Raw genomic sequence first — 13,570 nt, forward strand, 5'->3', positions numbered from 1 at the left:
GGAAGCCTTGTGTCTATTCCAGCTGTGACACTGTTTTGTTCTGTACTATTAGAAGGATTTGACATGATATTAGAGAAGTTGCAGTTGGTGTTTATATTTATTTCCATATCTGTGTAGTGATAAAATAAAAACATTCTCTTTATTTTTTAATGTGTGTTTAAAATGAAAATATAATAAAATGGAAACATTTAAAATTATAAAAATACTTTATAAAATTGGGCTTATTATTTGCCCTAAAGGCAGGAAAACCTTCATTCTTAGAATTTGTTCTTAATTATAAAAAGTGCCTCAAAGAAAGTTATGATTTAAAAAAATCTATCTACTACAGTCACTATGTTCTAGGTTCTAAAGGGTATAACCATATCCTCCTACTAGTCATCTGCACACAGTGCATATTAGATATCCAGAAATTATTTCTGAGTGATCATATAGTGAATTGCCCTGAAGCAGCCTTTGTGATTGTCATGCATGGTTTCTTTGCCTTTTAGATATTCTGTAAAAAGGAACAATCTGAATAAAACTCTTGATGATTATGTTTGTTTATTTATTATATTTCAGCTGTGGCAGAAGTAAAACTTCGTGATGATCAATATACACTGGAACACATGCATGCTTTTGGGATGTATAATTACCTACACTGTGATTCATGGTATCAAGACAGTGTCTACTATATTGATAACCTTGGAAGAATAATGAATTTAACAGTGATGCTGGTAAGAAAAATATACTATATAATAATAGAATTTATCCAGTTCTATTTGATCTTTAATTTTTCCTTTGAATCTGATATCCATGCAATTAAGGTACATATATCTTTAGTATATATAAGGCTCAATTTTTGCTTAATTTAATTTAAATTTTGTCCTTTGTTCCTGTTATCCTCAATTATTTATTCCAGTCTGCTACCATCGTTATGTGATCTATTTAATTGAATTTATAAATCTGGATGTAGCTAATTTGGTTGCTTTTTCCCATGTAATATGTTTTTAGTTTTAGTTGTTACATTAGTTATTTTTAACTATATAATTGGGTAAAACATTTAGGATTGTTTGATCCACTGTAAATTGATTCTTTTAATATTATAAAATATCTCTCTTTATCTCTAGTATCCGGTAATAAATTTGTCTTAAAATCATCTTTGTCTGGTATTAGCATAATCATTGTTGGCTTTTTAAAACTTATTATCTTTTTCTTTTAATTTATCAGTGTTTTTTTTGGGGGGGGGTTGTCACACTTGTAGCCTTATACATATCAGATAAGTGCTCTAACACTGACCTACATCCCTAATTTTTTTCTAATTTTATTTTAAGATTGGGTCTTGCTAATTTGCACAGACTAGCTCAAACTTGTGATCCTCCTGCTTTAGACTCCTAAGTAGCTGGTATTGTAGGTATGTACCACAACTACTGACCATCGTGACCAACTGTGTTATTATTTTTAAAGTGTATTCCTTACAAAAAACCTTTGGTTTTCTTTTAAATGCAATATGATAATCTTTGTCTTTCTATTAGAGGGATTAATGTATTTATATTTAATTTAATTACTGATAGTCTTGGGTTTTATGTTGCCATCTTGCTATTTCTTTTCAGTTTATTCTTTGTTCCTTGGTATCTATGTTCTTACTTTTTGGGAGGCTAAATTGATATTCTTCATTTTACTTTCTTAAAATTCCATTTGATTTTCTCTTTTGACTTTGTATCTATATTTTATTTATAATGGTCAGTGTAGAGATTATAGTATTTGTTCTCAGCTTGTCATAGTCTGCCTCTAATATGATTCCACTTAAAGTGTAAAATCCTACAGTAATTTAACTCCTTTTACTTTCTCTCCCTCTCATCCTTTGAGCTACTTTTGTCATATGTTTTACATCTTCATATGTTGTAAGCACCATAATACATTGTTAATATATTTACTTAAAACAGCTAGTAGTCTGTCCATTGGTTTCTAACTACTATCTGCATCTTCTAGTCCTCTTACGCATTGTACCTACAAGGTATTCTAATTTGCTTGTCTCCTCTTAGTGCTTCTTTCTTAAATTTTTACCAAATCCAAACTTTTTAATTTTAGAAGAGACAAGGTGCTCGTGTAATTTCAAAAACAGAAAATTAAAAATAGTATTTAGTGACATCTTCCTGACCCTATCTTTTTTATCTGTCTTGTCTTCAGTATTCATTTTCCAGCAATTTCTTAAAAGTTTTTTGTTTGTTCTTTCAGAGGTAATGGGTTTTTTTGTTTATTGATTTTGCAAGTATACACCTGAAGTGATATATATGTATATCACTATATGTGTGTGTGTGTAAGTATATATATATATATATACATATATATATATATATATTCTTAAAAATACAAAGTTTTTCTTTTGGTATTTACAGTTCATAAGGCTTTCTTTTCAGCATTGTCTTCTATCACTTGTATACTATTCAAGCAACACCAAACCCTTGCAGTTCTTGAGACAGACCCTGTGTCCTATTGCCACTAGACTTTTTGTTATGTGATTACCTCTACTTGGTATATGCTCTTAGTTCCGTGTCAGGCTGCTTTCTAATTTTTAATTAAGGCCCAGTTAATTATTTCTTAATTTAGGAGGCTTGCCCTGACATTCTGCTGACTCAAAAATATTCACACCACTGACTGTCAGATCTGTATGGGCTGTGAACTCCCTCTATGCCAGAGCAATTTTACTGCACAGGGTCAGATACGATAGGTTTTGTGGGCCTATCCCTTGTCATAATTATTGACTTTCTGTTTTAGTGGGAAAATAGCAATAAACAGTTGTAAATGGATGATTGTGATGAACTTTCAATAAAGCTTTATTTACAAAAGGAGACAGAGGTCCAAAATTGCCTTGTGAATTATAATTTGCCTACCCCTGGACTAAGGCCATAGATCTTTCTTATGTTTCTATAATCCTAGCATCCAGCATATGACTTAGTTAGTATATTTGTTAAATGGAGATCAGCTGTAAAAAACTCATTCAGACTCTTTCTTTTATTTCTAATCCAGGTATAGGTTCCGTATTGGTGTTGCAGTGTTTGTCTCAAAATGTTAGGGAGGAAAAGTTACACATTTTCTGGTACTGAGAAATCTTCCCTCTAGGTGGCTCCAAACACCTAAGCAAAATTCCGATTGTTTCTTGTGTGAACAGAAGAGATAGAATCTGTCCTCTTAAGTCCAATTGATTTTCTTCACTAGAGCTGCCTTGACTTAGAATTACTTCAGATCCAATGTATATAAACTAGTTAAAGTAATAGAACATATATGTGATTTAGTGACTATGTTTTGATTTGTATGACCAAATAAATTTTGTTTTAGAGTTGTGGATATACGTGTATGTATATGAAAATTTTCCTGTAATTTTGCCAATAACAAAGATTTTTTAAAAGTTAAGGCACAGTGTGTAAAAATATTTTGAAAAGTGAAAGGTAGTATGCACATTTAAGGAGGTGGAATTAATATAGGATGCCTTACAACGAAGGAAACTAAGGAATAGAGATATAAATAACTTGTCTAAGTCAAACAGAATTTGAAGCAGAGTCTGGATTTGAACTAGTCTGTTCCAGTGTTCTACAATGTTCCACCCATTCTCCTTATTATTGGTTAATAAGACAATATATCAAGGTAAATAGTATGGTGTGGCATTGTCCAAGCAAATAGTTTTTTGTCTTGACAAATTAAAATCCAGTTTAAATTTTTGTGCTTAATGTTAACGTTTATATATTCTTCTTCTTTTAAATTTTTATTGACTCTTTTTAGTTATATGTGACAACAAAATTCATTTTGTTATAGTTATACAAGCATGAAATATGTTATTCTAATTAGGACCCTATTCTTGTGTATGTATACAATGGTGGATTCCCTGTAGTATTCATATATGTACATAGGAAAATTATGTCAGATTAATTCCACTTCCTTTCCTGTTCCTGTCCCCTTTCCTTCATTCCCCTTTGTCTATTCTACTGAATATCTGTTCTTTCCCTCTCTCTGTTTATTGTGGGTCAGCTTCTACATATCAGCAAAAACATTTGGCTTTTGGCTTTTTGGTCTTATGTAATTTAGCTTGGTAGTCTCCAGATCCATCTGTTTACTGGCAAATGTCATAAAGACATTTTTCTTAATGGCTGAATAATACTCCTTTGTGTATATGTATCACATTTTCTTTATCCATTCATCTGTTGAAGGGCGCCTAGGTTGGCTCCATAGCTTATCCATTGTGAATTGAGCTGCCATAAACATTGACGTGGCTGAGGTACTGTAGTATGATTATTTTAAACCCTTTGGATGTATACCAAGGAGTTGGGTAACTGGTCAAATGGTGGTCGCATTCCTTATTTTCTGAGGAATCTCCATACTGTTTTCCAGAGTGGTTGCACCAATTTGTAGTCCCACAAGCAATGTATTTGTAGTCTTGATCATTGCCTTTCTAACTAGAGTGAGATGAGATCTCAGTGTAGTTTTAACTTTGTATTTCTCTAATTTCTAGAGATGTTGAACATTTTTTATATATTTGTTGACCATTTATATTCTTTTGAGACATGTCTGTTTAGTTCCTTTGCCCATTTATTGATTAGGTTATTTGTGGGTGTTTTTTTTTTTTTTTTGTGTGTGTGTGTGTGTGTGTGTGAAGCATTTTGAGTTCTTTATATATCCTGGATGTATCTGAGATGTATGTGGCAAAGATTTTCTCCCATTCTGTAAGTTCTCTCTTTATGCTGTGGATTGTTTCCTTTCCAGTTAAGAAGTTTTTTAGTTTGATGTCATCTCATTTTACTTCTTGTGCTTCAGGAGTCTTGTTAAGGAAGTCAATTCCTGAGCCAGAATGTTGGAGTGTTGAGCCTACAATTTTTTCTAGTATATGCAGAGTTGCTGGTCTAATTTCTTGGTTTTTGATTCACCTTGAGTTGACTTTTGTGCAGGATGAGAGAGAGGAGTTAAATTTCATTCTTCTACATACCGGTTTCCAGTTTTCCAAGCACCACTTGTTGAAGAGGCTATCTTTACTTTAGTGTACATGTATAGTGCCTTTGTCTAATATGAGATAACTGGTTTCTTGTGGGTTTGTCTCTTGTGTTTTCTATTTCATTCTCAATAAGGAGTACTTTGGCTATTCCGGGCTTTTTATCTTTCCAAATGAATTTCATTATTGCTTTTCTGATTTCTATGAAGAACATCATTGGAGTTTTGATGGGAATTGCATTGAATCTGTATAGCACTTTTGGTAGTGTGGCCATTTTGACAATATTAATTCTGCTTATCTAAAAACATGAGAGATCTTTCTATCTTCTGAGATTATCCACAATTTCTTTCTTTAGTTTTCTGAAGTTTTCATTGTAGAGGTCCTTCGCCTCTTTTGTTAGATTGATTCCCAAGTATTTTTTTTTGAGGTTATTTTGAATGGGATTTTTTTCCTAACTTCTCTTTCCACCAATTCATCATCTTCTTAAAATTAAAATTAAATTTGTTCATAATGCAGTAAATTATATTATATATATAAATATACAAATGGAGATGTATTTGCTCAGTCATATGTTAGTAAATGTTGAACCACCAACTTTCTGGACAGTGGGTTGAGGGCTGATTTGTAGAGTTCACCAACTTCTGTGGTATAAAATATTCCTATCAAGGCTGATTTCAAACTACTGCTTACGGGATTTTTGGAAATTTAATACTTAGCTTCCATGAGTCAGTAGGCATTGCTTTAGCATATTACTGTATCTACTAGAACCAAATTTAAAGAACAAAATGTAGAAAATAAAAAGTGAAATAGTACCATTTAGCTCATTTAAATTTGGTGAGGGGTTCAGTCAGTTAAGTAGCTATGATAATGAAATGTTTATAGTGCATAATTTAATACTAAATAGTACATAGATTTTTATATATTAAGGAATTATTACTTTTAAGTAATAAAATTACTTAAAGTAGGTTTATGATATTTTTGTTTGTTTTTGTAGTCCTATCAGAGATTGGTACCCAAATACTTTGGTTGGAATAACTAGGATTTTCTTCATAGTGATGTGGGTACATATACATGTATGGGAAATTAGACTTATCATAATCTAATGATAATAATTGGAATTATATGTTGGGTATATGGGGATTCATTATGTTTTACCTATTTTACTATATAAAAATCTTAGAAACAGTAAGATTACTGAGTTGCTTAGCACCTCACTTTTGTTGAGGCTGGCTTTGAACTCATGTTCCCTGTGTCTCAGCCTCCTCAGTTGTTGGGATTACAGGCGTGCTCAACTGTGCCAGTTTACAGTATACTCTTATGATATACATTTTTAGTAGTACTATGAGATGAATTCTGTCCCCCTAAATTCATATATTGCAGCTCCAATTCCCCATGTGTCTGAGGTTAGAGTTAGGGTTTTTAGGAAGTAATGAAGAGTAATTAAATAAAGTCATAGGACTGAGGACCTACTCAAATAGGGTTGTGGACTTTAGATGGAGAGGAAAAGAGAGATGTCTTTCCTAATGCACAGATGAAGTAAAAGCTATGTGAGGATGCAGCAAGAAGGCAGCATCTGCAAGCCAACTAGAATGCCTCCCAGCAGCTGACTCTGTTGGACCTTAATGTGACCTTGTAGCTTTGAAACTGAAGAATATCTGTTAAAATTCCCAGTATGTAGTATTTTGTTTGGCAGCCCTAGTAGACTAATATAGGTATATATTGATTTAGACCTGACTCTGCCTTGGACATGTTGGCTCTGTGATATTGGGCAAATAGCTCCCTCATTTTAGGCCCTTATGTCTTTATGAGAATATAAAAGGCTTGAATTCTTATCAGTGTTGTCTCTGAAACCCTAAGCCCTAAAGAATTCCTTGGCACTGCATAGGCAAGGAAGATCTACCCTCCACTCTACCTGCTAACTGATACAGATGCAGCTCTATGTGTTTGTCTATTTCATATAAAATTTTTTAAAAGAAGGGGCTTCCTGGCAAAGACAATTTGACAATTAGATAAGATTATCCCTAAGACTTGGTCTAGTATTTTATTATGTTTTCATATAAATCCAGAGAATATGTTTTTGAATATTCAATTATAATGATCATTTAACATTTGATATCGATATACAGTGTTATTTAATATTTATTCTTGTAAGGTATATTATTCCATTAATTTCAGATTTTGAAATTGCTGGCAGCCATGGACCTGCATAGTGTACAGATTGTAGTTATATCCCTGAAATACTCACTTTGATGACTATAAATATATAAATTGTATAACTGCTTGTTGTCAAATGTTTGCTTGAAGTTTTTATGCTGTGGTTTTTAGAATCGTGCTTATTTATGTAAATTAACTGGGGAAGAACAAGAAAAGTGGGCTAGTCTTAAAATAAAAGAAAAAATATGGTAATGTAGATATTCTGTTTTCCTTATAACTGATTCTTTTTGTAAAAATAATTCAGACTACTTAAATCAATCTGCTTCTTTTGTTTTTTTGTCCTCTGAGTAATATTTCAAAGCTACTTATATGTTTTGATTAATTTAGCTTATTTGCAGCATCTGTATAGATGCTATAAAGATTTCTACTATTATTTATCGGTGAAATACCATTTCTTTGTTTCTTTATCTCTTTTATTTTATTTCATTTTTTTGGTTAGTAAAATAGAAATAGTTTGCTCCTGGGGAACATTTTCAGTGAAACCTGGTCATAGTAGTTTAAATAAATGTCTTGTTTCTTCTCCTTTAGGAGGAAGATTTTCCTAGATCTTTCTCAAAGGCTCATCTAAAACCATTTTTATTTGTTCTATTTTACAGGTTTTTCATCTTTCATTATTTGCTAGAAAAAATTAAAGGTGTACTCAGTTTTCTGAGATACATAATTTTTCTGAATAAGAAATATTTTTCTTAAAACATTTATTGAATATTTCTATGTACTTAGTAGCTACATACACAAAGTAGTAACATGCAAAGTGGAAATAATAATAAGATCCCAAATTAAGGAGGAATGACAGATGTTAAAGGATGTATGTTCAAGGAAGATTTCATAAAATGTCAGAGTTCTGAAGGATGAGTTAGAAGTTATCATGCAGATTGGGGCTAACTAGATACATACACAACTTAATAGGCAAATTTGGCAAACTTCACCAGGCATTATTATTCACCGAGGGTATTCTATTTTTGTGTGTCTAATGCATAGAGTATGCATGGAAAGACTTTGAAGGAATACAGGTTATAGATGGAGATGAGGTCGCTAAGGTGACAGATGGTCAGATTTGAAGCAGACCAGGAGTGGCCATGTTATTTTGTATTCAGCAGTGGAAAGGTAAATGAGAAAGGCTGTTTTTTTTGTTGTTGTTGTTGATTTGTTTTTTTGTTTTGTTGTTGTTGTTTTTCCCCCTTGTTTAGTGCTGTGCTGGACTGAAAGATGGGCATGGATAGGGTCACATTTAGGACTCAGAAGTTTGGTTTTGTCAGTTAACTCATTGATAATCAGAATTTGGAATACCACAATTTCAGTTTAAGTCACAAAGGATTGGTTGGAAGTCTGAAATGAGAGGTTAGTGATTGTATTTGAAATACAGATAAACAGCTTAGTCTGCAATTTTTCATTGCAAAATTTTTATGGAAAATTAGATACTGTAATTATGCTTAAAAAACTTGATATTAAATTAGAGCAGAGATTAATATGTTTTTATTCTTTTTCATGACCTATTTTATCTTTTCTATGAACAACTTAGAGGAACTGGTTATAGTTTCTTATTTAGTTTCTCTTTGTGGGCTTTACTTAAAGATACTATATACATGTACACTTTGTATGGGCACTATATATTTGAATGTTGTGTACAAACAAGCCATGTTCAGTATTCATTCTTGTGAATTCTGTTGCCCAATGCATGATCATTCATGTTCACGTTCTGTGCATGCATAGTTTATACCATATTGTGTCTTTTAATTTTAAGAATTTTTTTTCTAGGTTCTGTTTGTTTCTATTTGTTTAAGAAGACAGAAAATCTGGAATGTCACTCATGAAAATTCTGTAAGAATGTTAATTTACAGAGTTCAACTCAGTCTAATTTATACTCTTCACTCAGCATTCAAAATATTTATTGAATTCCTACTATATGTTGTGAGTACTGGGAATGCTGCAGCTACAAAATAAATTTTTTTTCTACTTTTTTTTAACATCAAAATGTAAACCACTTCTTTCTCTCAATATGACCTTAACATTGAAATAATACCCTCCTTCATTATGTATTTATGTATGTTCAAATCAACATTTGTCTTTTCATATACACAGTGTACATTTATTGACTTTCCTGATAAATTAGAACTTTTTGGCATAATTTAGAATGGTGATTTTTGAAAGTTTTTACAAGTTGCCTTCTTTCCTAGTTCTTAATTATCATTCTCATCCCTACACTATTAGCACTTCATATGTATCCTCTAACAGTTGGATTATAAATTCTTAAATTATTTAGTTGAAAAGACATAATGCACTCTGAAAGTAGTTTAGTATTTTTCCAGGAAAAAGATCCACCTCATATTTTTTCTCTTCAGCTGGTAAATGAGAGTGTAGGACTGAGTGCCCCTAAATGTTGGTTTCTTTTTCCCTGGGCTAGCAGGTGTCTTTAGAGAGGAGTTCTTTAGTGTTTTTTTTTTTGTTGTTGTTTTTGTTTTTTTGTTTGTTTTGTCAGAGAGGTAGTTATAGGGCCCTGATCCTGACTTTCTGGAATAAAGCAGAGGAAGAAAATATGTGTTCTTATCTTTTAATATGTAGGCATTCACTGAATCCTCTTTTTACCTCTGTGCTCAGCTGTCTAGAATTAGTCTGTTGGGAATATTGAATGAATTGTGGGTCTCTGAACTTCCCAGAGACAGAGGGGACACCTCCCTTGGGGATTTCTCAGTGCAAGGGAACCAGTTGAAGATCACCCAGTCGATATAATGATGCCCTGTTAGAAGCAGATTCTGTGCCAGCCATTGAATTTATAAGTTCATGGTCTTGGGTTCAAATGCCTGCTGCCCACCTGCTGCCTAGAGGTAAAGAGTATGGGTGCAAGCTAATAAGTTCTAATTGGGCTGCTTTTACCCTCAACTTGGGTTTTGTTTATCTTAAAGAAACTGTCTCACAATAAAGCCTTCTGATCTTTAAAACTATATAATAAACGTGCTGAGCTCATTCTTAGTCAGTCTTCCTTCACAAGAGGCAGGCTGACCCACCAAGCTCCAGATTTTTCTCTACTTTTGTGTCTGTTTGCCTTTTTCCAAATCCCTTCATTGACCTGTCCAGTTAGACCTGTTGGTAACATCAATCTGTTTTAAACTTTTATTAAACAAATCTCCAGTCTCCTCTCCCACCCCCAGCATAGGGAATTCATGTTGACTTGGGGAATGTTTGGTGTTTTTAAGACCTTGTTTCTCAACCCAGAACACAGTATGTCTTTTCATTTATTTAGATCTACTTTTATGCCCTCAAGTAAGATTTTTGTAGTTTGTTATATTCTCTTTATTAAATTTATTCTTAAATATTTTATAGTTTCTGCCACTGTTGTGAAATAGAGTATAGTTTTTTTCTATTTCCTTTTCTATGCATTTATTGATAGAGAAAAACTATGTGTTATATCCACAGCCACCTTATTTGATAATTCAGTAATTTTTTTAACAACTCCTTTTAAGTCTACATTTATATCATCAGAAAAGGAGATAGTTTTAATTCTTTTCCATTCTTTATGAAAATGACAATAATAATATCATTTTATTTTTGTCTTACTGCTTTTATAGATAGAACTTCTGAGACAAGGTCATAAATAGTGGGGATTTCAGATATCCATTTCTCTTAAGCTTGTGATTTTATTGTAATAGTTTTTAATTTTTACTAAAAATCATTGGCTTTGACAAATAACTTTGTTGTTTTAATTTTCGTTCTGTTTAGATTTCTATTCAATGTTTTTATTAAGAATGGTTGCTAAATTCTATCAAATGCCTTTTCAGATTATATTTGCTATTAATGATCACAGAATTAAATTGATATAGTCCTTGTATTAGTCATATTTACATTAATATAACAAACACCTGAGGTAATCAACTTAGAATGAAAGAAGGTTTATTTTGGCTCACAATTTTGTATGTTCTGATTCATGATCAATTCAGGTCCATGATCACCTTGTTGCTTTTAGTCCTGTGGTGAGGAAGCACCTTAAGGTTGCAGCACATGGTGGAACAAAAACGCTCATCTCATGGCCAGGGTAATGAAAGACAAAAAGAGACTGGGTTCCCAATACTCTGTTTGCAATCACACTGCCAGTGACCTAAGGGCCTCCCACTAGGCCCTACAATTAAAAAGTTCCATCACTTCCTAATAGTACCAAGCACAGCACTCAAACTTAAATATATGAGCCTCGGAAGGGCATTCCAGATACAAACTAGAGCAATATTTAATTTACAAACTAGAGCAATCTTCTAAGTATTTCTAGAATAAACCTTTATGGTGAGAGAGCATATTCCTTTAATACATTGTTAGATTCTATTATTGACATTTTATTTAGAATGTTTGCATTTATCTTCACAAGTCCATGATAGTTGTATTTTGGTTTTGGTGTTATTTAACAGATTTTGATTAAAGTTTTTCTGGCTTTCTTAAATGAATTGAGGAGCTTTCTTATTTTTCTGAAGACTGATAAGTTTAAGATTAGAGTGATTTTTTTTTCTTTATATGTTAAGTAAAGATCCTCTTTGGCTATGTTGTATTTTATTATTCTTTTCAATAGTAGTTCTCTAATCACCTATACAGTTTATTCTGTGGTAATTGGTTTATTTAAATTGGTTCTTGAATTCATACACAATGGAATATTACTCAGCAATAAAAAATAACAAGATCATGGCATTTGCAGGGAAATGGATGGCATTAGAGCAGATTATGCTAAGTGAAGTTAGCCAATCCCAAAAAAACAAATGCTGAATGTCTTCTCTGATATAAGGGGGGGTGACTCAAAATGGGGTAGGGAGGGAGGAAGTGCATCAGAAGAAGATTACCTCTAGATAGGGAAGAGAGGTGGGAGGGAAAGGAAGGGAGAAAGGGAATTGCATGGAAGATGGAAGGAGACCCTCATCGTTATACAAAATACAAGTATGAAGATGTGAGAAAAAAAATTGTGTCACCTTAGATTGAGTAGAGAGAAGTGATGGGAGGGGAGGGGAGGGGGAAGGGAGGAAAGGAAGGACAGTACAATAAAATAGACATTATTATTGCTGTGTGTATATACGTGACTGCATGACCAATGTGATTCTGCAACCTGTACACTCAGAATAATGAGAAATTATATCCCATCTGATTCAAATGTATGATATGTCAAGATCATTGTACTGTCATTGTAACTAATTAAAACAAATTAAAATTTAAAAAATAAAAAAATAAAAAATAAATTGGTTCTTAGGTAAATTTTCCTATATATTTCTAGTAAGTGAAATCAACAATTTCCTCTTAAGTTTTCAAATTTGTTACTATTAAGTTTCATGCACTGTGCTTTTCAGATTATTGATATTTCTTTCTGTATTTTTTCTCTTTATCCAGTCAGTCTTTAGAAAGATATTATTATGTTTTTAAAGAGCCATCTTACAGGTTCTTTTAGTTAATTTTCTGCTTCAGCAGTTAAGGTTCTTTCTTTGGCTTTCAAATTCTGTTGTCACTTGAAGTAATTGATCTGAACAAAAACTAATTTCAGGATACCATTCCCAAAGGTTGTTTCAGTGTCAGTTGGTTTGGTCTGGAAATCTAAATTTTATCAAGTATGTCAAAGTGATTTTGCTAGTGTTCTTCTTGAGAAGCCCTGTATCTGGGATACAGAAGACTATCATGCTTATTTCTGATAATTTTTCTGTTTAGTAACAAAGGGAATCAACCTAATCTTTGAGCTTCTATGTTGGAAATGGTTGGAAAGTGTTGAACACTGATTAGACATTGGCTTTTTATGTATAGCAAAAACAATAATGTTTATCCATTTTACTATGATTAATAAATTTTTTGAGCCAAAAACACAAATGCATAAATACCACTCTCTTGTGCATGGGGTACAAATGACTCCCCTTGTTAACTCTGGAGTAAACACTGTTCAAAGTGGAAGATTGTAGAGCCCAGGACTTGAATTTTTCTCATCTTGCTCAGCTGACTTTATAAGGAGCCAGAAGGTGGCAGCAGTTCAACACAGTTTTATAGAGCCATTACACTACCAAGTAAGTTTAATTTGTGAGTTTACAATTGCTAATTTTTGAGAAATTTCAGTTGAAAGTGTGCTTAGGAAGTAGAAAATATTTTAGAAAAGCACAAAAAGTGTGTTTAAAGTTTTATTCTAGATCATCATTATTTTATATCATATTATACCTCATTTTAAGGTATTTATCCAGTTTCTTAAAACTTAGGGTATTCTTTCTTTTTTAACGTTTATTTTATTTGTTTTTATTTTTTTATGTGGTGCTTTTATTTTATTTTTTTATGTGTTTTTTTTTTTTTTTATGTGGTGCCTAATGTGTGCTAGGCAAGCGCTGTACCTCTGAGTCACAACTCTGGCCCTGGGGTATTATTTCTGTTATAATTTTTTCCCATTTAATTGGAAAACTATAT

General features: G+C 32.3%; 1 protein-coding gene across 2 annotated transcripts in view; it reads left to right on the forward strand.

Moving 5' to 3' along the window:
* Positions 1–13,570, forward strand: part of Nudcd1 (NudC domain containing 1) — a 61,547-nt gene that overhangs the window by 8,985 nt on the left and 38,992 nt on the right. For both annotated transcript variants that reach the window (XM_005316240.5, XM_005316241.4), the window contains exon 2: positions 559–713. In XM_005316240.5, coding sequence (XP_005316297.1) covers positions 559–713 — 155 coding nt within the window. The remainder of the gene's footprint in view (positions 1–558; positions 714–13,570) is intronic.

The sequence above is a fragment of the Ictidomys tridecemlineatus genome, chromosome 7, assembly GCF_052094955.1.
Source record: "Ictidomys tridecemlineatus isolate mIctTri1 chromosome 7, mIctTri1.hap1, whole genome shotgun sequence".
Lineage (NCBI taxonomy): Eukaryota > Metazoa > Chordata > Mammalia > Rodentia > Sciuridae > Ictidomys > Ictidomys tridecemlineatus.